The sequence below is a fragment of the Agelaius phoeniceus genome, chromosome 14, assembly GCF_051311805.1.
Source record: "Agelaius phoeniceus isolate bAgePho1 chromosome 14, bAgePho1.hap1, whole genome shotgun sequence".
In the NCBI taxonomy this organism is placed as follows: domain Eukaryota; kingdom Metazoa; phylum Chordata; class Aves; order Passeriformes; family Icteridae; genus Agelaius; species Agelaius phoeniceus.
Window position 1 is genome coordinate 9,536,896 of NC_135278.1, and position 27,569 is coordinate 9,564,464.

Consider the following 27,569-nt stretch of genomic DNA (forward strand, 5'->3'; position numbering starts at 1 on the left):
TTCCAAGCACAGAGACCCAAAGGCTCCTCCAGGCCGCCTCCCGTGTGCTCTGTACCACACCGCACACATTTACCACCTCCGCTAGCACTTCCACTTGAGATTTAAGAAAGCAGAAATACAACCCTCGGGAAAACCAAGTCCCAGTGTGAGGCACAGTGCTCCGACAAACCATGCCCACATGGCTCCATCTCCGTGTCACATCCAAGTTCCTCACGGCTGCAGGTGATGGCTCAGCGGCATAGAGCTCAGACACCTTTCACGGCGTTCTTTAGGGGGAAAAAGGCAGGGGGGGAAATCTTTCCTCCTTTGTCCTGGAGGAACAGCAGGTTCACAGCCCACACTGAGCTTACCCGGGCTTCCCCCGCCTCACACTCCGTCCCTCCCCGGAGCCGCCGGCGACCCCAGACGTGCGGGCGGCCCGCGAGGAGCGGTCCGGTCCGACGGGGCAGCACCGCGGGGCTCTGCCCGGGAAGAGCGGCCCGGGAGCCCCAACACCCGCGGGCAGCCGGAGAGACCCTCCCGCGGCCCAGCCTCACCGACCCCCGCCCAGAGCTACCGAGCTCCTGTCAGGGCCATGCCTCCTTCAGCCACCCCAGCCCCAAAGGGGCTCCACGCTCCCCCCAAGGCTCCACACCGCGGCCGCGCCCGGTAGGGACCGCGGCTCCTGAGGAGAACAAGGAGGGCGCCCCGCACTCACCGCCGCCGAAGCCTCCTGTGGCCCCCAGCACCCCAGCAGCAGCAGCACCAGGCAGCCGGCGGCCAGGCAGCAGCTCCGCCGCCGCGGCTCCATCCCGCCCGCTCAGGAGCTCCGGGGCCGGCCCTGAGGCGCGGGCATAGCCCGGCGGGGCAGCGGGGCTCCTGCAGGCGGCTCGCACCGGCCGCCCCGACGCCAGCGCCCGCCCCTCTGCCGCACTCGCCCGCTTCTCCTGGCTCAAGTCCTCCCGGGACTACAGTATTCCTCCGCTCCGGGGGCGGGCGGTGTGGGGCACGCTACTACCGCCCCTCTCCGAGGAGGGCACAATCCCCACACCCTTCCCTCGGGCGCCGCGGTTTTGTCGGCTCGAAGAGCGGGCGCCGCCTCTCCCCGCCCCGCACCTCCACCGGGCGGGTAGCTGGACCCCGAACTATTTTCTGCAGCGGAAGTTGCAGGGGTGGGTGGGTGAAGGGGAAGTTGTTGCCAGTGCCGGGTCGCCCCTCTGGAGGGGCGGGCGGCGGGCGCGGGGCTCGCCCGGCTCAGTATCGGCCCATCCGGCCCCGCTCAGGTGCGACGCCTCGGCGGGGACTGCGCAAACTTCTGCCTGGGCACGCTGTGAGTGCCTGCAGGGGCTGCGCCGCTCCGGGAAGCGAGCAGTGACCGAGCCGAGCGGGCACTGCCGGCGCTCGGCGCCCCCGGTGCTCCGCCGTGAGGGGAAGGAGCCCGCGAAGCGGCCGCACCGTGCCCTGCCCGCCCCGAGTGACGGCGGGCCCTCCTCTTCCTCCGGCGGGTGCCCGGCTGCGCCGTGCCGGTCCCCGCGGGCTGCCCGGGCCATGGGGCGCACAGGGTGAGTGCCAGCCGCGGCCGCCCCTCCCCGCCTCGCCCCCGGCCCGCCGTGACTGTGTCCTTTTGCCTCCCGCAGGGCGCTGCTGCTGCTGCTGCTCTGGCTGGGCGCGGAGCTGGCGAGTGCGGTAAGTGTGTGCAGGTCCCGGCCGCAAAGGTGCTCGCTGGAGGTGAACGTGCCTGGTCGAACCTGTCGGGGTTTGGGCATCCTTCGGCCGGAAAAAAGACGCATTCCCACTGCCCTCTAAAAGATGCGCGGGGTTTTTTTTAATTGCCGTACACCTTTACTTCAGAGTTCCTTTGTGCCTTTCGCCTGCTTTACTTTGACTAGCCTCTGAAAAGTTCACTGGGTGGAAGAGACTCCGTAACAGCTTTTAGTGTCTGATAGCGTGATCAGTGTCTCTCTTTGAAACTGACTGCCTTGAGTTCTTTTTTAGCATCTTCTCAAACCTTGCTATGAAAGCCGACCCTCTGGATCCTTATTCACAAGGGATCCAATCCAGAACACGTCATAACTAAGTGAAAGAGATGTGAGAAATTAAAGGATTAAGCTTTTAAGTGTTGTATCAACGTTCATGAATATGGATTAGTAAATGTCTTTTAAATTCTAAGTTGGTATACAGAAACAATGACTTTATGATCTATCTGACAACTTTATGATGTAAACGTGGATTTTCTCTTGCTGTTCCTAATTAATGTTTAAACAGACTAGTAGTGGACTACAGATTTTTTTAATGTTCATCATTTTCTTTTTTGGTAATGCAATAGATTTTCGGCAACTGGAATCTGCAATTGTTAGTCCCCTTAAATAGTGAATAAATCTGTAGCCTAAATTAAGTGTCCAACTGATGTACAGTCAGCAGTTCAAAAACACCTCTTTGTTATATTGTAATGTAAATTAAGATTGGACAATAATGTTTGTGGTGTGGATTTTACAGTGCAAATACAACATTGAATGAATGTTAGTATAATATGTTTTAAGCATGTTTATTTTGATTCAACTTCAGACAGATTTCTAACAAAACCACTTGAAACATGGGTTCTTGATTTGGTAGCCAATGTTTTTCTACTGCTTTTGTTACTCTTGATTAAAATTTTAAGGATCTATAACTTTTCTGTGCAACTGAGAAGAAATCTTTTGAAAAGGCTTTAATAGCAGAGGGGTTTGTACTTCTTATAAATAGGAAAAGCTTGATTATGTTTTGTATTTTTCATAATGAATTGCAGTAGTAGAATTTCATCATCCTGATCAGGTGGTGGTTACAAGCTCTAATCTACTCAAAGATTAAAAGATTAGAGAGTTTTATTCAGCAAAACCAAGAACTGTTCTACCAGAAGTTCTTACTGCAGTGGAATCTAGGTAAAAATGATTTTTATAAAGCAAGTACTTTAAAGGCAAATGTTGAAACCATTTTAAGATAAATGATCCGCACTTTGCAATGATTTAGATAAATTTATGTGATATGGCAGTGAAATTATTGCTGATTGATGCAGACGTAGCTAACAGCAGATTTTCAATTGTTTGCTCATATTTTGCTCCATACCTGTTGAAAAACATCTCTTAAGCAGTCAGATTCCTGTTAGTTTTTTAACATCTTTCACTTTCAGAGCCCATAAAGGGACTCTTGTCAATTACGGCAATCACAATAATTAAAATTAATATCTACATGATATTTCTAAGTCTTCCTGAGAGTTTTCTTCAGGGCTAGAAAACAATGAAAATCTTAGTTGCTGTGTAATCAGTCTAAATATATGAAGAAGAATTAGAAATAGGTCCATAAAATACTTAGTACTTTATGTGTGTAAGTAGATAATGGATTTAATCATTTCTATTAAAATGCTGTCAAACATGGCCAGCAGGACAGAGTAAAACTATGTTTTTGTGAAATTTAGATACAGCAGTAGGTTAATAACTGACTTTCTGGTATTGCTGACTTAAAAACACATCCAAACACCTTCCAGTATGAAGTAAGCTGTCAATAAAAAGTACTGGTGATTGAACTTGCACTGAACAGAGCTTTTTTAGGAATTCTAGGATCTCTGAAACACTTCTTATTAGATCTCAGGTGTATAATTTGAAGTGCTGGAGCATAGTGAAGTATGTCAGTAAAAGGAGGTTTAAGCTTTAGCTTAAGGAGTAACTTCTAGAAGACTATTCACAGAGACTGCCAACTTGATGCTGGAGATCATGTAATTTATAAATTTGTCCATATTTTTTTCTTTTAAACAATCTCATTTCATTAACTTACCTTTTGTAAAAGAAACATCACTAAAATGCTGTTCCAAGTTCTTGAGCACTCTTCAGGAATGGCACTGTGGACATGACCAGTGGCTGGCATCAGGCCAGCATCTTGTATCAAAGCTGGCTTTGATTCAGAGGTCTCAGTTATGAGGTGTGGTCCTCTCTCTTTCTATAAGAATGAGATTTTAATATGTATTTGAATTAATATCTCAGTTAATAATTATTTTTCTCGGGTATAAATTATGATATATTTTGAATGGCAGTACAAAATTGTCTTGTAACATAATCTCTGTTTTCTTGAAGCAAATGTTGAAAGCATGGATGACTTGATGTTACACATGGGGTTACTTGGCAGAGAGGTTGTTACCCTGGAGACCAGTTGCTGGGAGTGACCTGAGAGTTTCCCCCAACAGCTTTCACCCTGGAGTCCCTCCAGAAGCTGTGCTTCATTCATGATTTCAGTCTTTTATTATCAATAATTTTCTTTGATAACGAACCAGGAGCATCAGTACAAGATGCTGTGCAAACACAAAACACCAACATAGTGCTGTCTTCAAGATGTTCATTGCACTAAGACAAATGACAAAAGCTTGTCCAAAGGTAGGGGAGATAACACAAAATATTGGAACAGTGCAAGAGAGACAGGGATTTGCCTTGGCTAATCACTGTCCTCCCCTGAGGCTGTTGTAGGCTGCAGTGCAAAGCAGAGTTTTTAGGAGAGGGACTTTCAAGAGCATAATTGGAGTTTTGCTGATGTTTCTGGGATGTCATAAATGTGAGGTGGAGCATGTGCTGAAAATGGTCACTAAACTGAGAGACAGCCTCTTGTAATGAAATTTGAGATTCATGTCCCTTCACAAAGCTCTCAGCTGAGCTGCAGTCCTGTGCAACCCGTCTGTGCCCCCTTGAGAGCATCCCTGGCATACAGGTGGGATGGTAACTCCTCATTTATTCACTTTCTCATGTTGAGGTAGTCGAGCAGACCTGGAATACATCCTACTTTTGATGTAAAGAACTACTTTCAGTGCTTTCTGTAAGGACTTATTGTCAGACATGTTCTGTTGGAGCAACTGAGCTTTCAGGTGGAGTTCAGTAGGGTTTCTTCTCTGAGTGGACTTCATGTACTGTTGTAACTCTTTCAAATCAGGGTGGAGTTTTTTTTTGTTGTTTTGTGGTCTTTTTGTTTGGTTTTGTTTCTTTCTCTTTGGTTTTTTAGCTAATAAATGTGCAGATTAACTAGAGCCACTTCCTTTTCCTAGCACTTGGTATCTTTTTCAGCAGAACATCTTCAGTATCCAAGTAAGGCAAACAAAAACTGTGTGTAAAACCAGTTCTGAGAAGTCTGCTCTATTTTGAGTAACTGAAGCTCTGCTAGTTTATGACAAGCTAGCCAAGTGATCTTTTTTATCTATGTCTTAATATATCCCAGGTTTTCTGTGTGTTTTCTATTGTTTTTATATCTATGATACAAATGGTTCATAGTGTCTTTTCCTTTAGTATGTACTGGACCAGCTTAATTGAGCTCAACTCCTTGTTTTCAATGGCCAAAAATAAATTTTGTTCCAGAGCCTCTGACAGAGGAGAAAAATTATCTTTTTAATTATGGATATTTAAAACCAGAGTTGCAACTCTAACTGTAACTGTTTCCAATTCAGTTTCTGCAAATATGATGTTATCCATTAAAAGGTTTTTATAAAGTTTTGAGCTTTCCTTTGCCATTTTAATCAGTATTTATAAGTATGCAACCCTTCTGTAACTTGACTTTTACAGCTGTATTTTTATGTAGCCATAAACTTTATTGGGAAAAAACCTAGTATGTACAGTAAAGTCACTTTTATAAGGAAGGAGTCTACAGAAATCAAGAAATAATATAAATCTCAGGATTTGTTTACCAGACAAGGCAGCCTCTAATCTGTAAGAATGCATGGCTGTGGAGGCACTTGTTTGTGAAGGTTCAGTACTGCATTGAGAATGGTCCTTCTGCAGAGGTCAAGTTTGAATAACAATAGGTCTATGGTAAAATAATAAGAATTCTACTCTGGTTCTGTAGCAAAATAAGGAGAATTAATAAGAAAAGAAACTGATTGTTGATGAAAGGGCTGATTTTCTAGCTCTTGCTAAGACATTGCGTTTTAGGGGAAGTTTTCATTTAAAGCTGAATATACTTTTCCATTTGAACAAATAATTGCTTATTTGCTGAATATTTCCTATATGCTGACGACAATTGAGCAAGTGGGATTTTATTTGGCACTCAGATGTTGTGTCAGGTTACAGCAGCTATGAAATGAAGTAATGCATGTGATTGCATTCTGAAGAGCTTTTGTGATATCATTATCCTTTTAAGGTTGTGGCTGCTTTTTGTATAGGTGTGAGAGGCACTGTGTGACCTGAAGAAGCATTTTATTTCCATTTTATTTCCTCTTGTGGACAATCATTGGCACCAGCCCCTGTGTTCCCTTGACTTAAGAACTGCTATTGTTATGCTGGTGTCCCTAAAGCAGGTAGAGCTCTCATGCTGGGGCTTCTCCTCTCTTTGTCCATCTTTGCTGTAGAGAATCTCTTTATTAGTAGGGTTTGGAAATGCCTGCATCTCAGCTCAAATGTTATAGCGATGACTAAGAAATAAAAACGAGAATTTTTTAAAGCTTTCATTGATAGATTATTTTCAAGCTGTCTAAAATTCAAGTCTCAAAATAAGGACTATTATTGTGGAAAAAAAATAGAATGAAACCTTCTCAGTTGTTAGCTGTGAAAGGGATTGCTCTAGCAAGGTCAGTCTGTGTTTCAAAAGGGATTAGAAGGAGGCTGAATTGCTTGTTAGAGGGTACCTGCAAAATGCAGTCTTGATAGTGGCTGCAGTGTTGGCTATTATTGGAGGAGGATCAGTGGGAAAGGAGATCAGGCACTGACATTAGGAACTTAATTTCTTTAGGTGGTTGGGGCTTTTTGTTTTTTTTGTTCTTTTTTCCTAGATACCCACATAACCCAAAAAGGCTCTCACTCTTCTGGAAAAGCTGTAAACCCTGACTGAGCTTTAAATGCTTATTTCCATTCGTGTCTGAACAGAAAGAGTATTTAGAGTGGGATCATGCAGTTCTTGTTACCTGTACCCTGCAAAAAAGAAAATTTAGAGGTGTAGGCAATAAATCTGAAAATACATGGGAAAAGCAAATAATTTGTTCCTGTGCTTTTTGCACAGGCTCCCTGCAGTTCAGTGTGTCTTGAGTCTTTCCATATGATTTCCCTTTCCCTTATGGTGTGATTTATATGGAAGTTGTGTTGCTGCACTTTCCAGGAGTTGTGTTTAGCTACTTTAGAAAGTTGTTGACAATAATCTACTACTTATAATCAAATTCATCTTTTCAGAATGGTTTCCTCTTCTCTTAGGTCTGACGAAACACAAAGAGGAAACATAAATACCAAGTCAAAGGAATGGTTCCATTGATCTGCTTCTTCTTTGGCTTCTTTACCACATTTTTTAACAGTTCTTGCTGGTCAGAGGTGACTTTGCTGGCCTTCTGATGCTGCTCACACCCAAATGGATACAAAGCTGTAGACATCCCTCTGGTCTGTGCTTCCCTTGTTGTTTCTGCAGATTTTAATTAGCTTTGGTTGTGTCAGCCTCTTGGGGCCACTGAGCCAGCACCATCCAATTTGCATAGTCTCTGCTCACTTGGTTACCTGAACACTGAGAGAATCAACTCTGTGAACCAAATTGGTCTGATTTGCTTCAGCCCACCGAGATGTCAATAGCTACTGTATTCTGAGTTTGCCTCATTCACTCACTGCTCTATTTTCTCCTCTTTGGCTGCAGTCTGCTGTACTTTATACAGCCTCCAGCCCTTGCCTCAACGTGCTCATAAGCTGCTCTGCTTTTCTGTGTCTCCTTTGTGCTTTAATAGCCAGGGAGGCTGCCAGGATCACTGCTGTTAATCCTGCAGTGCTTTCTCTGATGCCTCACTCCCAGCAGCAGTGAGGACGTGTCAGTGCCTGTTACCCAGGAATCTCTGTTGCACAAATCTTTTTGAGAGGTTTGCACCTAATGTTCCTTGCTTTCCCTGTTAGTGTAGGAGCAAACAATTCCATGCTTGGCAAAAGCATCAGGCAAGACCCCTGTATGATGACACAGGTCAGCTGGGCTAATTGGGAGCTAGCTAGAAAAGGCAATATATCAAAGTAAGATATGAAACTAACATTTAGTTTTCTTCACTTTTGCATATTTGTCATTTTTCTATTTCTGTTGAAGAAGAAAGGTTGGAAACAAGGTAGCAATAGCAAAATTAACTGTTTTCTTAGCATATTTTTTTGGCTGGTAGATAAATCAAAACCTGCAGCTTTCTAGAGGTGAGGATGAAGTGTTTGCACAGAGTAAGCTGAAAGCCAACTGCATCAGTTAATTTCTAGCACTGTTTGGAGGAGTTGGTTTTGACCTAAAAATCAGAGGAGAGGAAAATGAAAGTGAAGTTAAGCAAGAAATAGACTTATGAATGCTCCTGTGCTTCTTCAAATCTCCACAAATTAAATGTCACCAACTCTTTTTTGCTAGCAGTATCACTTTAAAGCTCTGAATAGTGACAAGTCAGTGCTTTTCTTTTCCCAACTTTTAAAAATTGCTGCATGTACTTTACCTGCTCACATATTAGAATGTTTTCAAATCAATTTCTTACATTCCTTATCCATTTGTTTGAATCATTAAAGTTATTAATTTTTTATTAAGGTCATGCCCTCGCAAGTAGTAAGGTATCTCTCTGTGGACATGAAATAATGCTTAAAAGAATTTTTAAACCCAAAAGTTTCCTCAGAAAACTATAAAATTGTAAAAGAAGTGATGAAACTATTACTCTTAGTACTTTAAGTCTGTTTAAGTCTTAGTACTTTAAGTCTGTATGCTGGCAAGTAGTTTTTTTTAGAAATGCACATATAAATGTACTGTAACACATTATTACTGAAGCAAAGTTAAATAGATGAAATGACACATTGAATAATGGCTTGACTTTCCTAAAGAGGAGCAGGACCATTTTAAAGTTGTAATAGTTCTCCTTATATAACTTTTGCTGTGAAGTATTGTGCAGATACCACTTGCTCTGTAAAATATATATTTTAAAAACTTTCTTTAAAAGCAACTTGGAATTATTACTACTACTGTAGTAGAAACACATCAAAACAATAGGAAGGTGAATCATTGTATTGTACTTGGATGATTAAAGCTATCCACAAGCAGGGTGTAACTCAACTGGAAGAACATAGCCTGCAGGAACAAAAAGCAAGCTTGGAAAATTAAGAATTTATAGTACTCTTCAGACTTTTCCATAAAAGGAGCCTGTAGGCTTTCAGCTTCAGCCTAGTGAAGTTTTAGACTATTATTGAAGTGTGTGTGAGGGGTTGAAAAGTTGGAACATTATCAGTAAAATCAGTGTATGTCTGTAAATGCCCTCTCCATGAAGTGCAGCACATATGAAGTGTGGATTTGGCTGGAAGGTGAGCTTGGCAGGTCCTGGGTTGCACTGCACAGTGTATAGAGCATTTTGCACAGAAAATGCTGAGCCTTTATTACCAGAAATGATAGAAGTGTGCTGAGTCTTGGTCTCGTGGGATGACTGAGGTGATTTCTAGTAAGCCCTGGGTGCCAGAAGTCAGGTGCTTTGTTCCTGGAGTGCTTTGGAAATGTGTATGGTTTTTGCTCTACTAGGGAAATAAGTGAGACACAAACACATTGCTTGCTATTTAGCAAAAGTTTTCTGTCTGTTTTCATCAGAAACACAGGTCTTTAACAGCTGTCTCTTCTTGTAAACTTTGTGATCATTTTTACAAAGGAAGAGTAGTGCATTTTTAACATATAAAGTAGTTTTGGCTTAAGCTAAAACAGCCTATGAAATCTCTTTCTACATACGGTGCTTGGCTTTTTGCTGTGACTTGAAAAGGTGTATGATGTAAGAAAAATGTGGAGAAAATATGCTAATATGGTGATGAAAAGAAGAAGCTTTCAAACCACTCCTTTAACAAATGTGTTCTTGTCACCAAAGTAAATGTCAGATCTTCAGCCCACTTTTACCACAAATAGTACAGAGAATTTCCTTGAATACCACAGAGGTTTTAAAGTTAAATGAGTTGGTGACCATAAACGGAATAGTTAATGGTCTCTTCAGTGTAGTGATTATATGGTTTGCTCTGCGGTACTTTTAACAACCTTAATCTCTGTGAATGTATAATCTTGTTAGGATTAAACCAGAATCTGCCTAGATAATTAGAGTGAGCTCCAGCCTGTGGTTTGACCCGTATCTCTTAGTGGAGCAATTTCCATATGAATGTGTTGGCCTGGGGCGTGTGGAGTGCTGGGAGCCTTCAGCAGAGGCTGAGGAGCTCCCATCCCTGAAGTGTTCTGTGGAAAATCACACGGGAGGTTTTGCAGTCTGCCCTTCTGGGACTGTACCAACCCGGGCTGGAGCAGAACATCTTCTCATGGGGCACAGCTCGTTTTCCATGGAAGGTACAATGTGTTTGCAGGCCCTCCACTGTGCAGAGTTGCAGGATAGGTTGAATCCTGAAACGAGCATGCCTGTTCATTACAGCAACATTTGATGTGTTTCGACCTTTGTCTTGGGTTTAGTTATTAAATTAATTTCACACTGTTTCGTTATGCAATGCAAAGAACCAAGTTGCAGCTTTTGCTTTAATCACTGATTGGGTTGCTGTGTTGTCTTTCACCCCTGGGCGATTTTCAGGTGTCCTTGCATTGGGCCAGGCTGAGTACTGGTGTTACTGTCCTGGGTGTGAAGAACACTTTGCCTCAAGTCATGCATCGAGTTTTGCTTCTTTGAACTGTTGCATCGAGTGCTTTGTATGCCCTAAGGCTCCTCTCTAAATGAGGGACTTGTACCATCTGCCTTTGGAGATCTTGAAAGCTTGAACCTCTAACCAATAAGGCACAAAACAGTAAAAAGTAATTATGGCTACTTAAAGACTCACCATTCAATTGCACTTTCTTCTGTGGGCAAGCGAGACTGTGAAGTTTCCAAAGAATCTGCTTGATTTTTATCTTTCAGGTTAGTGCTATCCAGCCAAGTTCTGCAAGTCTTTCAGAGAGGAGGGGCAAGGTTTAAAATCCAGCTAGTGAGTCTTAGTTACAGTCTGTCAGTGGTATAGTAGAATTAATTAATATCTATATGGGATCTCCAGTGCTGCTATAACTTCTCAATTCTATTCAAGGATGCTTTATGAATCACAAACCAAAGCGTTTACCAAGTATTTTGGATAGAAGTAAATGAAAGCTATGAAAAGGAAACTTGAAGGGATTTTTTGGTTGTTCAGTTGAAGTTTTTATTTTTTACTAAGTTACTGTCCACATTTGGAGTGATTGTTTTACAGTTTTCTCTGCACAGAAGACTGTCAACCCAGACATCTTTGTGCAGTGATATTGGCTACAGATTTTATTTGGATTATATGATAACATTGAACTTACCAGAGATAAACTTTCCTCACGTGGTTCTGTGTTTTCTATATATAATAATACCTATTCTTTATGAACAACCAGACAAAATACTTCAAGTATCTGTTTCATCAGATGTGTTCTTTTAATTTCCATTAAAGAAATTCCATTGAGAAAGTTACTTCCCTCCCCTTCATTCTGGTGTTATGAACTCACTCAGAGGAGGGCAGAGGGGTACCAGGTTTCAGGCCTAAATTCCTTTGCCAGAGGAATGTGCAGTGAGGCACAGGTACAGACTAGCTCCATGACATACTTGTTTAGAGGGGCCTTTCTGCAGCCCAGCAGCTCACAGATCTCAGATTTACAGCACTTCCTTATCTGCTTTTGTTTTAAAAAGAGAAAAGCAGGATTAGTCTTTGTGAAGAATGTTGTTCTTCAGTTTTTCAGAGGGTGGATACTTTTCTAGATAGGCAGTAGAAGTGCTTTGTAAGACCCTTAAAGGCTGTGGATGTGGTTGTGAGAAAGGTGAAGTCGATTGCAAAGCACTTGCACTGCTGTCAGTTGTACTCTGGCTGCTGTGTTCAATTGAGGTCACTGTGAATTTAGTTAGCAGCTTACTTAGTGTGTCACTGGGGGCCTCACCTTCTTTTGGAATTTTATTTGGTGTCTGGCATGAGTAATCCTGATTTTCCTTATATATCGAATGTCAGTGGCATCTTCAACCTGCATATTTAGATGTTACCTCACACTGTATCAAAGTAGCACCAGTGTCAATTTGTATCTCCAAAAAGTTGCACAGAAGTGCTGAACTGCTTCCATTAAGTTAATCATAAAACTCCTATGGGAAAGGAATTCAAATTCTGCTTGGAACCAGATTATCTCTGTAAGATGAAACCACCACAATTCATTCAATTGCTTGACAGAGTTGTGAAATTTACTGTGCTTGCTGAGTTTATAACCACTGCAGCCTCTGCTCTTGATAAGCCTGAAATCTCTTAATTCCTGTGTGATGGTATCAAGAAACTGTAGCAGGATATTGACTTTTATCAGATATTTTATGGTTAGGGCAGGAAGCTAGCATTTTGTAGATAAAACATGAGGACTTAAAGAAGATTGTGACATAAAGAATCCTAGATTCTATTATCAGTATAGCTTGATGAGTGGCTTTGTGTAACTTTCTTAAATGCTCCATACCATGTTTGTAGCTATCTGTAAAATAATCATACAGCATCAGTGGTTTGAATGCCTGTTTATCAAAAATTGCATGTATTTCTTCTTTTTTTCAAGGCAATGTGCTGGAGGGAGCTGCTCCCAGAGGGGAGGGTATAAGGCAGATAACTGTTGGTAGCACTCAAACAAATTTAGTGGGGAGTTGAATGAGCATTTATCTGTGTTTTCCTCAAGTTCCTAAAGTGGTTCAAGTATTTTTCTTTCTTGAGTTTCATTACTAATCTACTAGCTCTTCTAATATGTATTAATAGAAAATTATGATAATAATATACAAAATATATATTTTGTAAAAACTGATCTGAATGCAGGTTTGAATTCCAGTTTTAATTTCACAAAACTGAAGACTTTACCTAAATCTTGTTCTTTTCTTTACATGTATTCCACTCAGGTGCCATGAGGCTGGCTAGAAATTAGTATTACTTTAAAAATTAGACTGTACCAAACAAATAGCATCTGTGTAAAGAAGCAGAACAAAGTGAGTGTTACTTTATTTTCTTCAAATTATAAAGGCATAATGTAAATAAAACCATAAAGTAATATAGTATTTTGCACAGGGATACAGGTGATGCCACATTTTTTTCCTTGAAGTATTACAACAGGGTTGGGTTTAAGAGCACCAAGGATTTAGTGTCTTAACTCTACTAGCTTTAGAAAGCTCTTGTTTTAACAGTAGCACATGCTATTTTTTGAATATATAAAATAAAATATCAGTTTCTATCCCTAAAGCTAATTTGAGGAAACCAGGGGAAAACAAAATTCTCTTTAAAGTATCAGGGTTTCTTTCACAGCTTTTAGGTCAGGTGCTTGCCTGTAGGGACCTGTCATGTAACATCTGGATGTTTGACTTAAGCACTGTTGAGGAAATCAGAAGAGGAAATCAGGAGATGGTTTTCCTGAGACTGGATTGTCTCAGATCTCTCACCTGTGTGGTTTGCTGCATCTTGGTAGGAAGTAATTGGCACCTGGACCTGTTTGATTAGGATATCTGACAAGCTGGATGGAGATCTGTTTAGAAAGGTCAGAGGTGGACAGCAGGAAAGAGAAATATAAATCACACTTTCTAGCCTGCAGAATCTGCTGTTTTGGTTATATCATATTTGATGCACACTGGACACAGTTAAGTGTTCAGAACAAAGTTCAGTTTTTAACAGACAGTAATTGCTTGAACCTTTTCTAAATAATGTTTTTAATTGCAGTGTCTTTGGATGAGCTGGAGTGGGAGGAGAAAAGCTGTTAAATGGAGTGAGAAACTCCAGCAGAGAAGCCTGCCAGGTGTCAGGAATCCTGTTTGCTGTTGGCATTTCCTAGCAGAGGAGTGGGTGCACGTGTGTGGAGGGAGGATGGAGGGCAGTGGGAGGCCTCTGCTGTGTCCTTTTGGCAGTTCTGTGTGGGATTTGGTCAAGCAGGGAATACTTCTGTAGCTGGGCTAAATACCAATAAGTTGGACAACTTCTATCTTAATACAACATAACTTATCTAACTAAATAAATTGGGTAAATCTTAATTCATTCTTTATTTTCCATTTGTGCCACTCTGCAAGCCTGTGTGCTTTAAAAGTAATCAAATGAAGTGTGTTCTTTCTTTCAGTTACTCTTTCCATGCTGTTTTTATCAAAGGTCTTAGCTGAAATTAATTCAGTGAAAAAACTAATTTGAAACCTTTCCCAGGTCATACATTTGGCTGAAACTTGATATTAATTAATTTAGTCTTGTTTCCAAAGTACCTGTGGTATATGAGCTGCCATTGTTAGGACACCTTGGCAAAATCTGAAATGAAATATTTTCTTTTGAGCTCACTGCTTGTAGATAAATGAACACTCATGTAACCTTTTGTTTGGTTTTCTATAGAATTTAATTTACAAACTTTGCTGGAAAATAACCTTTTGCCCTTATTAATGTATTCCGGCCCACAAAGGAGTCTGCGGGGTGTCAGGGTGTACAATGTGCAGCCCCTGCTCTGCGGTGGGAAGTTGCTGTTTGTCTCTCATGGGGGGAGGTTAGGAACTTCATGTTTGGATCAGTTCACAGCTGAGTTTTTAGCTCTGATATTATTTCTCCCACGGCAAGTGTAGGCCTTGTGCCTGTCACAGCAGGTTTGTCTGTGAGATGAATGTGGGAGTATAGAGAGCTGTGAATTGTTTTTCTTGTGGTTAGAGGAAGGAAATCTAGCACTTATCAGAAGTCCAGAGCATGCAATCTTATTCAGATTTTACTTTTCAAAAATACCCTTTAGATAGTACTTATATCAGCTTTGTTAAAAATCTGAGATTTAAGTATCTCCATGGAATACTTTTTTCTCTGAAACTCACAACTTTGTGAACTTTCTTGCAAATTTATTTAGGTTTGTAATGCTCCCACCTGTGAACTCAGGTCACCACATCTGACCCTAGTGTGCTCTCATACATGAAAAATCAGAGTTGAAATACAATCCCTACTTCAAAAGATTTGCAACCTGCCAGATACATGTGAAACCTAAAGAAATCCTGGGAAAATATTGCTCAGCAAGGGGCAGTCTCATCACACCAACTGTCGAATTGCACTGCTGCTGTTTAAGAAACTGTGTACACACAGCTTCCTCTGGTATTCTAGTTAAGGATGGCAGCTTCTCTGTCTCTAAAAACCTGGAGAATACCTGAGCTAAATGTTGTTCAGGGTATAGAAGTGGAGTTTTAAGACTGATTTTAATTTAAAATCACTTACTGCAGTAGGAAGGTGTTGGTAATCATCTGGCTGTGGAAAGTCTTGGAAACAATTGTTGTTGCTCCCAAAACTGTTCTTTCTCAGTCTTGTGGCAGGATGGTGAGCTCAGAGCACAGCTGTGCTTTATGCTGCTGCTGTGTAAATAGGGACCATAAAAAAGGAACCTTTCTGCAAAAGGATCTTATTGTTAAGCTGATTGTTGATGTGATAGCTCAGATCATAAATCTTTTGAGTCAATGATCCAAAAGAATCATTCTCTTCTTTTCCTTGCAACAACAGAAACATTAGTCTTCTTGAAAACATCAAATTATTTCATTTACTGAGGGAAAATCTGCCCCAGCCAGACAAGACATCTCGTTTTTCACTCTGAGAACATTGCACCCTCCTCTTATAAATAGAGAAATTAATCAGGGTTGTAATCTTTGGGTCAGACTAACATTAGAGTATCCAAAGTTATTATACTTGATGCAAGTAAAAATCCGTGTGGGTGTATGTTTATATACACTTATTGCTTAGTTTTGACCTCCTGGGAATCTCAAAGAACAGTAACAGCAGGTGGAAAGAGTTTTTGGGGTGAATTTGACATCATATCCAGATTAGTTATTCAGTACCTCTCACTGACACTTTTGATCTCTAGAGGAAGCTTAAAGGAGAAGATGATATTTAGCCAGTCTAGTTTTGGAGCTAATTTATCCATTTAACTGAGACATGACTTGGAGCATAACCATTAATAACCTGAATCCTTTTATGACCAAAGGAGGATGGAAAGAGGGGTAATTCTGTGAGTACCAAGGTCAGATGACTGACTGACCTAAGGAATGTCAGTGCTCACCTCTGACACAAAGATTGTTTTTCATAGTGTGCACACTTGTAAACTGGCATGTGGGTGCACATGAGAGATCTGCAGGGGGATGGGACACAGCACAGCTGGGCACCTATTCTTTCCTTGCAGTGATACTCCAGCAACTCTGAAGGATTTCATCCATGTAAACTATTTCTGTAGGTCCCACTGCAGGCTGGGCAGCCTGTCCACATTCCATCACTCTGGAAAATGGGGCTTCAGGGTAGTTATGTTGGTAACAAAACCTAATATAGCCATTATCAGACAACAGGTAAAACAGATGAAACAAGTGTTTTGTCATTGTGGAGTGCAGTGTATTCCTGTAGTGTTAGTGGTATGTTTGGCAGCATACCAATAAATATTACACAGCACCTGTGGGGTGCTAGAAGAATATATGATTTTCTCTGAAACAGTGAGGGATTTTTTTAGGAAAGCTGAATAAATTTATTTGTCTTGGAATATGACCAGAATTCAATGTCTAATAACTCCAATATCTGTAGCTTCCTAATGGTCACCAGATGCTAGAACCTCTGGCTTTTATCTCATCTGAAAGAAAGTCCAAGTCATCAGAGCCCCTGATAGCTCAGGATGGTCTGAGATAGAAATGCTTCCTGCTAATTCCCAGCCCTGTCTGCTCTATCACTTCTGCTTCTGGTGAAGTTTCTTATGACAACACAGTTGTGCTGAGGTTGGGATTTTGAGATGGGGTTAGGTGCAAAAGGTTGCAACTTTCCTGTGAGATACACACATTCCTTCATGTCAAGGCAAAGGTTATGGTCACTATTGTCATAACAAAGTCAAAATACATCTAAACACATTTCTCTAAGATATTTTAACAGTATTGGATCTCTCCCTCAAGAGTAACTTAATAGTCAGTCTTTAAAATAAGTATTTGTGATCAGTCATGGAGTAGTTTTTGGGCCAGAATTAATTAGAAAACAGCTTGCTGCTTATAATTTCAAGAAGGGATTTCATAACTAGTAAGCCTTTTCTTTTGCCCTTTTTTTTCCTCTTTTTCTTTTCTAACCATTAAGAAAGCAATTAAATATTAGATCATGTGCAAGAAATTAAGTATATAATGAAGTTTTCTTCAGAAGGCTTCCTTCTGGGATGTTTTGCAAATATCTGTATTTGTGGGACTTGTAAGGAAAATATAAAAACAAAAATGTTCCTTCTTCAGTCTAAATGAAGGTGTCATGCTCTTGTGTCACAATATTCAACAACAGTTTGTGAAATTTTTCTCCTGGCTTGTAGTCAGTGAAGGATATCGAGGCTTTAATTATTACTAAATGCAGGAATTTCCCTCACCTCTTAGGTTCAGTAGTGATTGTATTACATTACATGGTAACAAGAGGATAAACCAATGCTGTTTGTGAATGGGAAAATATATTGTATTTCTTTATTACAGTAATTTGACAGAAGGAGAATCATACAGCATTGGTTTTGATTTCTGCATTTGTTTAGCTATCTAGATACATGTAAAATACATAACCAGGCATGTTTCAGACGCATGAAATAATTTTATTGTATTATATTTGTTAATGTTGTGTTGGCTATGAGCAATTACCATTGTTTATAAAGAAAACAGATCTTTTCTTCTGAGCTTTGTTTCTGGTAGGTTGTGTGGCCAGAAACTTAAGCCTTGCAGCCCCTGAAATTTTGGACACAAGCTAGTGTTCAAAATGAGAGTGAAGAGCAACCGTAGTTCCCTCACTGAGCCTCCAAACAGCTGGCTCTTATTTTAAGCCACTACAATTCCCTATAAATACAGAAACTTAGCACATATCTTCCAGGTGAATAAGAAGGAACTTTCTTTTTGACTACTATTTGAAAGGCCAGCTTAAATTCCATATGCTGTGCATCTTTGTTAATGGAGCTTGGAGGGTTGCCAAGGGCAGTTTGTTGTCTCTCCTTTTTAGGGGTGAGTGGGACTAGAAAAAAACTAATGATACTGTGGGACAGTAATGAGCCTGTGAAGAGTCATCCTACCACCTGCTGCAAGGCAGGATATTGAGCTCCAGCTCCTGCACAACGTGAGTGCAGTGAATGGTTCATGGAAACTCACACCAGAAGTGGAAAGGGGGACCTTTCAGTCCTGTGCTCCTCTTTTGACAAACCTTAGGAAATGTTTTCTGCTCCTGCATCTCTTAACTACTGGCCAGCTTCTGTTTCTTTTTTAAAGAATTATCAAAGTTCAGCAATAGTTGCAAACCAGAGCAGCAAGGTTTGTAGCAGTCCTACTTAGAGGGGAAAATGGGGAGCAGCAGAGAGTCATCTCTTAGGGAGATGCATCTGCTTATCCTAGAGGAAGAATGACAGAAAATGAACTTGACTGCAGATCTGAAGATCAAAAGAAATCGGTGTCCTGGGGAATGCAGTGAAAACTGTGCAGTGCTTTTGGCAGCTGAGAGTGAGGTGGGTGAATTTGGGAGTTAGGCTAACTAGAGAGATGCAATAGCTGTTTATGGGAATGGAAAAGCTATTTTATTTATTTTTACTACCAGTGCCAATACAGTATTTCAGCAAGAACTTTAATCCTTAAAGCCTTGCAAATGAGTTTCATATAACTCAGCATTTGTAGAAGTGCTGTGAGCAGATTCAATTATCTTTTTTTTTTCTTTCCCATCTCTTTTCCCTCCCTCCAGCTAAATTCCAACCTACATCTGCCCTTCCACTGAAAGCTTAAAACCTTTTTCCTTCTGTGTGACCTTTGCCCTCCCTTTTAAGCAAGTGCAGGAGCAGGGGTCAGAAGTCTTGTCCATCTCCTCCCAGCAGCAAAGAGCTCTTCCTGAACATGGGAAAAATCCAATGAGAAAATCAGGATTCACATTCAGGCCAGTTCAGCATATGTTAAAACCTTGACACTTGGATGTTATCAAAATATTATTGCCACTATTGAGCTCCTTTTGGTCCTGTACAATTTTTCTTTTCTTCTTAAAATTTTGGTGGGTACGTCTGCTCTTATTTTTGGAATCAAAGTAATAAAAGCAGAGTGATTTGAGCACTTCCATTTTTAATAGGTCCATTAAGAAGGCAGTACTGTTGCTGTCAAAATCCAATTATTCACACAGCTCTTATATGTCTAATCTGACATGAAAATGTCTTAGACAATGTAGGCTACCTTTGCACTCCAAGGAATCTGACATGATCAAGACTTACATGTTTCTTTTCCCAAACTGTGTGCAATTTATATTTCCTTTTAGTTTGAATGATTTATTTCCTTTTCATTCTGACCTTTACAGCGGGATGTGAAAAATGGGAACTGCATCTTTTGAAAAATACCTCTGAATACAAAATAATTGAAGCTGATAGTTTTATATTCAATTAGATCTTATGAATGCAGTTCAACATATATAAGCTATAGGTTGATGGTCAAGGTTGCACAGAATAACTAAAGAAATGTTAGTCAAAGTTCTGGTTTAAGCCACATGAGGAATGAGTACAGGTTTTAACATTTTAGATATTAGGTATGTGAAAAATGGAACATTCTTTGTGTTCTGGCTCTTGCTTTTTCTGTATGTACCATCCTAACAGTTTTCCTGAGTATGGAACAGGGAGGGGTGGTTTGCAGTGCCCAAGCTGTGAGGTGGCTCCCTCCTGGTCTATTTTGGCATTTTGCTGACCTGTACTGATGCCAGACTCATAGGTTTGCTATGTTATTTAGATCTCTTAAGAGATAAATTTGTCTCTGCTCATAGTTACTAAATTTAAAGGGGCTTATGTATAGCAGCTCTGGGGAGTTGCTCAGATAAATAATTCTGAGAGATTGTTTGGCCTTGTGTAGATTTAAATGACCCATTACATTATGGTGACATGTTTTGTAATGAGTAGAACTGTGGTCATGTACAAAAAAAAGTAACCATTCTTATTTGCTCTGTGCTGTCAGTACTGTAATGTAACAAGATATGCAAGGATACACTAAATAGTTTTCTATATTCTGCTCTGAATATGTGAGTGTCCAACAACTCAAAACAAACATGAGGCTGAATTAGGAAAATGAGCCACATGTGTTCTTGGTTGTGTTGACTTGAGTCCCTGCTTGGCATCAGTTATGAACTTGGATCCAAGACTTCATGCAAATATATATATCTGTGTCAGAGACAGGAATAAGGAGGCCAGCTGAGCTGTGTCACCCTTGCCTTCCCTGATTCTCTTGACATTTTGGAAAAGTACTTTCTAAGAACAACCTGAGTATTGGGAGGAACATAAAATGTTCAGACAAGATTGTGTGCAAGTGTTTGGCAGTAAGATTCTAGAGCTCTCCTAGTGAAATCAAGGTTAATGTGTATGTGGTGAGTACCTCTAAATACATTGATTTATGACAGGCATTGATACTTGGTGTTGTTATTGACAAATTTTGCTCCCTATATTTTATTTCATATGTAAAGAATAATGTTCAGAAAGAATGTTCAAAGGACCATGAATTCTTCAAGAGTACCAGGGAAGTGGAATCCTGTCTCTATTACCTAGTAGGCTAGCAGTGTTTATGAGTGTGATTACAAGAGATACTGTTTTCAAAAGAACTGTATTTAAAAAGTTTCAAGGGCTTTTTTTGTTTGTTTTTTTTTTTTTTTTTTTGGGGGGGGGCATTTTTTTGGTGTTAAAAAGATCTAAAATCAACACATTTCAACTGGTGGTATGCAGTCTTTCAATCATGGTCAAAGATACCTGAGCATTTCCCTATATTCTTGTGCTTCTACCTTCAACTTCTTGATTTTTTCTGCTGCATTCAAGGTGGGTAGAAGTCACAGAACATCCAGTTGTTCCCATAGTCCATTGAGCTGAGTGGGGAGATGTTATGATTTAAGAGGCCCTGGAGTCTTCAGGTAAACAGTCTTCACTGTTTAAAATGTCAGAGTTTGTAAAACTCTCCTGGAGCAGTCTTCTTTAAACATGCTGTTTAAATTCCAAACTGAAGAAACAAAGAGCAATTCTGACAGATATCCCTGACAGAATTCTGTTTACTCTGCTCTAACAATGACACCATATATTTGTTTAGAGACAGAAAATATATATGTACAAATGAAGGCAGAAGTGGCCTAATCAAAATGTGGGTGGGAGGAAAGTGAATAACCTTGTTCTGTGAATGAATGTAAATTTCTGTAGTGTGGTCTCTTTAGATATGTTCTCAGATGTGTTCTCGTCATTGTTTACATCTCATCTGTTCCTGTTTTCTAAAAGCACTATTTTGCTTCACATTGCTGACATAAAAGAAGTCTTTGAAGATGGTCTACTGTAAGAGAAACAACCTTGTGTCATAGTGCAAGTGCCAAGCTGGAATTAAAAAAATCAGAGTTTTGGTTGTGGGAGCAGTGTGTTAGTAATTTTGCTAATGTCCCTCTGTATTTCACTCTGCAGCTGTCAGTGGGAATAGTGATAAAGGTGATGAAAAGCTGTTGGCTAACACTGATGAAGTATATAGTATTTCCAGCATACTTTAAGCTCTGAGTATTAGCAGATGCTGTGTATGAAAAAATATTTTGCCAGGAAACGAAATTTTAAACATTTAACTGTGCTTGACACTGATGTTGTCCTTAATGATGTTGTCCTTATGCTGCATTTGCATGTTGATTTCACACTGACAGCTCTGATTTCTGTAATGTCATTTCAGCCATTCTGAAGTCAACCATTAGAAACAGTATTTGCAGAGGAGAGGAAAAGCATCCAGCTAAGATATTTGTGCAGTAGGTAGAGCTTTTAATGCAGTCTAAGGATCTGGACAGTGCTAAAATTTATCTTCTACAAGATAAAACAGTACAGCATAATTGCAAAACCATGGAGAGATGTAGTTTTGGTGATGCTTCAGCAAATCATATGCTAGCCTTCAGGTGACAGTGCACTGAAGTGTCAGGCTAAGTCATAAAGAAACTGAGCTGTCACATGTTGTGTGTTCCTTTATCCCAGCTAGAGCTGGACTGAGTCAGGTAGGTCCTCTTAAGGTTGTAACCATTGAAATAAAGAGCTTCATCCTTTATGATACTGAGCTTGTTCAATCATTCATATGTTCTCATACAAACAAGGAGTAAAACTTCATTCAATTTATTTTAAAGTGTCAGCTGAACCTGGCAGTTGAGCCAGTTTTCAATGCATCTCGCTGTCCACTTGTCTAACCTTGCTTTATTAGTTTCTCTATGAGGATCTTGAGGCACTCTTGAGCACCTCACTAAGGTCAGGGTAAGCAACAATAACTCCTCTCCTCTCATCCATCAAGCCTGACATCTCATCCTAAAAGGCCATCAGAATAATTAGGCATCATTTTCCCTTTACAAATCTGTGCTGACTGTTTCTGATTATGTTCTTGTCCTCCATGTGTTTGGAATAGGTTTTCAGACGAATTTGCTCCATTGACTTCACAGGGACTGAGAGGAGGCTGAGTGCCTTTTAGTTCCCCAGATCCTCCTTCATGCCTTTCTTGAAGACAGGAGTGAGATTTGCATCTTCCAGACCTTAGGAACATCTGGTCACTGTGACTTCTCAGATATAATCAAGAGTAGCCATGCAATATCAGCTGGCCCCCTCAGTGCTTATGGGCACACTTTTAGGTTTTATGAACCTGTGTATGCCCAGTTTGTTTAAATGTCCTATATCCAGCAAGCTTAAGTCTTACAGACTGCAACCAGAATCTAAAAGACCCAGATCCATAAGCAGGTTAAGATTCAGTAGAGTGCTAAAACGTTGGCTTTGCAAATGTAGTTGCGAAATGAAGGAACATTACTATTGTGATTTAGTTTATAAAAGGATATAATGTGACCTTAAAACATCTGCTTATAAAGAGAGGGTGTTAAGCAGGACTATAGGCCAGATCACTTTGTTCTTAAAATGACATTTTTGGAACTTTCATTACAAGGACTGGCTGTTCCTTGCTTTGTGAGAGGCCCCTACAAAAGTGTACTGACATGTGAAATTCTTCTCTCATACTGCTGCCTCTCTGGGCTGCTGTCCTTCTGCCATATGGTCAGTCAGAAGGATTATTTGCTTATAGGTTTGACAATAACAGGAAAGCTATTCAAATGGTGAAAGTTTACTAGTGCTGTACAAATGTGTTTAGTCTTGGCTTAGCTTCCAACAGCTGAGGCAAGGAAGTTTATCAATCTCAATATAATTATTTACTGCCTTATAATGATGACTCTGATGGCCTAGTAGCTAATGCATTGCTGGGAAATACACTCCTCTATCATATGTAGTCTTTATATTAAAATTCTGTGCAGGAAAGAGCAGCATAAGCAATCCTGTTGTTCCAGTCTTGTAACAGCACCAGCAGTCCCTCCAGAGGACAGTTTTGTGAGACCACAGACTGGAGTGCATGGATGCAGTGATTGCTGCCCTGGAGCTCCTTCCTTGGCATGTTTGTCCAGACATCTCATGTGTCAGGAACACCCACTGCTCCCTTCCCTGCTTGGCTTTTGCTATGGATTGAAATGAAATGGGAAGTCTCTCACAGTATGGGTAGAAAGTAACCCTGAACAGGGTTAAACCTCCCAATATTGAGAGCTGAGTAGCTGTGGCTCTTTCCTGTGCTTTGGCAGGAGATGACTGTGAGGAAATTCCAAATGTTGGGAAGCAGCAGTGTAACAAGTGCAAGAGATGGCAAATTATTTTAGTTTCTTGATCATTAATAAGAGGTAAAAAGGAAGCATGGAACTGAGCATGTAAACTACTTCTTTTCAGTACTAGACTGTATTTGTGGAGTTCTGTCTTTAAAATCCATAGATTCTCTCTTGGTCCTGGTAAACATGAAGGTACCCTGAAAATGACATTTAAATCTTGTTCATGGCTGGCTCTTATACATTACTTTAAAATGTGTGCTGTATGGAAAATGTTTTGGTAGTTTTATATCTATAGTTTTGTATATATATATATATATATATATATATATATATATATATATAAACTACAATTTCTGGTGTGTGCAGAGGTGCTTTGTCTAAATATCAACTTAGGGTTGGGCACACAGTTCAAAATACTCCCTTGAGACACAGCCAGTACTCAGTCACCAGATAAAATGGCATTTGAATTTGCTTGAGAAGGACATTTTGGTAGCAAGCTCAATCTCCCCTCTGTTGGAGTCTGTCAGAGGTTTCCATTGACCCCTCTGAATGCAGGATTCACAAGTGCTTGCAAGTCTTTAGTGAGGTCAGATTCTTTGCCCTTCATGCCAGTGCACCCAGCAAAGAAAAAGACTAATCCCATGAGGATCTGAGCCCATCAAAGTGAGAGAAGTAAATACAATTGAATACTTAAATTCAAACCTTGTATCCCCTATCTTCTATGAAGTGCAGTCTTACATTGCACTTAATCCTATCTAAGTGTGGGCTACCCTGTGTCCTGATTGTGGTTTCCTGCCTCCCTTTTGCTGGATCAGTTTGGTTAGATGGTGAGGCAGATCAGTTTATTGTTCTGACAGAAAAGTATCCTCTGCTGTTCTTCTGACCCTTCACAGACTCACAGTTTGCTGCCTCTGAAGATGTGGGAATGGGGAGCAACAAGACAGGGAGAGGAATTTGTGAGAGGGGAAATGAGACTTGGGGCAGCAGCCTGCAGTCCAGAGGAATTAATGTGAAACAAGGATGATTGTATGAGTAAACCTTGCCAAATGAAACTCCAAGTGGCCTATTCAGGTATCAAAAACACACTCAAACTTTTACTGACTGGGCAGAGTGAAGAAACTAAGTCAGCTAGAATAGTGTCAGTAAAAACACTGTGAATGTTGTCAAATTCTAACCTTGCAGCTCTGGGAGTCACATCTGTTGAGAGCTGATGAGTAAAATCATCTTGTAAAAAGCAAATTGTTTAATCTGAAGTTACCTAAATAACTCAGTCTTACTGGACAGTTCAAAGTATAAACTCTTTCCACTCCTGCATTTTCAGAAATTCTGGGGAGCACGAAACACTAAAATTCAAGTTATCCCTTGTCCAGATCTAAACTGTGTTGCTGCCTAGTTTAACCCTTCAAAGGGCCATGCAATGGGTGTCTTGAAATATTCTTCTAAATTGCAATGCATGTAAATATTACTAACCCTGTTCTGATGCTAGGGCAGAGGTGGCTTTGGGAAATGCAGTGCAGGTCTGTAAGTATTCTGTCCATTTAGATGGAGAGGTTTTCTTTTTTCATGCTAAATTTGATGTTTTTTCCAAAATTCTATCCAAATTTTCTTCTTTAGGATATACTATTATCCTTTAGGCCATTTTTTTTTTTCTGACGTTGTAGGATCAGAATTCTTCAGTGTGTCATGTTGCAGCTCTGTATCCCTGAACAAAGCAGCAGGGCTGCAAGGATGTTGGCTTTCATTGTGATCTGCTCTGCTGCTTTTTGGGGCAGGGTTGGTCAAGGGGAATTCAACAGAGTTTTGGTAATAGGCTCCAAAATCAAATGAACTTGTGCAAGGCAAATTTACAGCGTGCCTTTTCTTCTTAAGAAAAATCTCAGTGGCAAACAATCTGAAAGGACCCAACATCTCAATAAGACACGGTCCCTCCCCTCTGCTCCCTGTCCTGAAAGGGCCCTTTGTTCCCAGGTTTCAAGGTGGGCTCATTGACTTTCATGTTACCATGGAGCCAGCGTGTCTTTCTGCCTGAATTATGTTTGCTGGTAATCTCCACAGCTTTTTCAGCAAATTAACACAGGTGATTTGTGAGTGGACTTGGTTGGACTAAAGGCCAGCAAAGAACCTGTTTGAGTAATCAGATGGATAAATAAAAGGTAAAAATAAAGTTCTGGGGTAAGCCTTGGTTGAAAGAGGAGGGCACAGCTAACCAGAAATGCTGTTGACTTCTAGTTTCTATTATGTGTAACACAGGAAGGCTGGTATTGGATTTGAATGCTGGAAAGCTTAAATACATGTAAATCAAGTAAAGGTCTGTTAAAATTTAGACTTTAAAATTGGCAGCAGTACCTAGTATGGAGTTACTTAGATGAAGAAGGAAGAGGTACTTTCATGGCAATTAATGGTCCACACAGTTAAAGGCTTGATGATTCTGATTTGTTCAATAGAACCTATACATACATTTACTATTTTTTCTCAATACATATAAGCCAGTTGTCTAATAATACAGCTGCATTTAACAATTTAGATGGAATAGTTTTTCTCCCAAAAATTCTGATTCAGTGAATTTGAGGAATTTGATGAAATGGACCAATTTTGTTGACCTTCTGTACAGGAATGATAAACATTTGCATAAAATTAAGCTGCTTTGACTCTAGTCCTGTTGTGGAGGTTTCATGCTTAGGTATTCCAAGGAAGATTGGATAATTTCCTAGAAGATACATATGTGATTTTTCATCAATACTGTGTGTTAGACATATTTTCTGTTGGTTCTGAGAGAGTCCTTGATTTGCTGAATGTGCTGTCCTCTCATTGAATCTCAGAGTGCTCAACACTTGGTAGGGCAGGTCCCTGCCAATAAGAGCAGTTCCTTTTGCCTGGCATTTCCTTGTGAGTGATAGCACTTGGAAATATCCGAGTCTGTTATTTTAAGAACATCTGTTGTTTCGTGTCACAAACCATGGTATTTTTCAACAGGAGCCAGTGTAAAAGTTAGAATCCAGTTTACCAATTAAGGAAAAAAAGGAGTAGTCTTTTCTTAATACAGAACAATTTGAACTAAATAGCGTGCAAGTGAAAGTACAATAAACCAGGCTGTACAAAAACACACAGGAGAAATGAATATCCAGTATAGAGAAAAATTGTTTTTTCTTCCATTCGACTTTTTACTTATATTTGTGATGTTATTATTATGCATGTGGCCAAAAAATAAAAAAAAAAACTGCTTAAGTTGGCAAAGTCCTTGAAAAAAGTTGTTTGAAATAGCGTGGGTGTTTTTTTCTCAGGAGGGACAGCTGTGCTTAGCTAGCATGTTGCTCAGTGAGACCGTAAATTTTAGCACTAATCTTCATTTCATAAATTGTTGGGTTTGCTGTTCTGAGTGATAATGTTCAAGGTTGGATATTAAGTTACTAAGAATTTTCTAGTAGTGTGTTTTCTACATTGCATGTACAGCAACTTTTAATCTCCTGGGTAGGTGCTGTGTGTGTAGTGTAGGTCATCCCTTATCACACTATTCCTGACAGCTAAGAAATAAATGAACTCAAAGCCCAGTTTAGGGCACTTTGAAAGCTTTAGAGGAGTTATTTGGTGGTATGGTTTCAACTATTACATATTCCATTCTGAGCAGTAATTCCATTTTTGTTTCTTCTTTTTTTCTTTTTTTCCTTTTTCATTTTGGGTGGGTTTTTTTAGTAAAACTCACTTTGAATATGGTGGCAGCTGGTTCTTAAGTGAAAAGCCTTGCCCTCTGAGTCTTCCATGTCTGAGAAATTCTAACTGCACAACAGTGGAGTCAATCCTGAGGGACTGCTTGAGGGGATTTATACAAACAGGTCATAAGATGTTGATTTCAATGAAATTTTGTGATTTTTAACTCCACTGAGGTGGTTTCTCTGTTTAGGTGACATCTCTCCATTATTATCTCTAGTGGGTTTCTGGGAAGACAGAGTAAGGTAATGCCCTAAGCAGAATGGATGTACTCTTACAGGACAACTTTATTATTTTACAAACTAACTTCTGTAAACATACTTGCTTGGACTTCCAGAATTA

At 40.3% G+C, this 27,569-nt stretch overlaps 2 protein-coding genes across 4 annotated transcripts in view; one reads left to right on the forward strand and one right to left on the reverse strand.

Moving 5' to 3' along the window:
* Positions 1 to 1,197, reverse strand: part of COL4A5 (collagen type IV alpha 5 chain) — a 74,574-nt gene extending 73,377 nt beyond the window's left edge. For both annotated transcript variants that reach the window (XM_077185819.1, XM_077185818.1), the window contains exon 1: positions 698 to 1,197. In XM_077185819.1, the coding sequence (XP_077041934.1) occupies positions 698 to 790 (93 nt within the window). In that variant the 5' untranslated portion in view covers positions 791 to 1,197. The remainder of the gene's footprint in view (positions 1 to 697) is intronic.
* Positions 1,198 to 1,291: 94 nt separating this feature from the next.
* Positions 1,292 to 27,569, forward strand: part of COL4A6 (collagen type IV alpha 6 chain) — a 108,307-nt gene continuing 82,029 nt past the window's right edge. The window contains exons 1-2 of one of the 2 annotated variants that reach the window (XM_077185815.1): positions 1,292 to 1,541; positions 1,617 to 1,665. In XM_077185815.1, the coding sequence (XP_077041930.1) occupies positions 1,528 to 1,541; positions 1,617 to 1,665 (63 nt within the window). In that variant the 5' untranslated portion in view covers positions 1,292 to 1,527. Of the gene's footprint in view, positions 1,542 to 1,616; positions 1,666 to 25,611; positions 25,676 to 27,569 lie in introns of those variants that run through there. The other variant, XM_077185817.1, reaches the window with a different exon arrangement.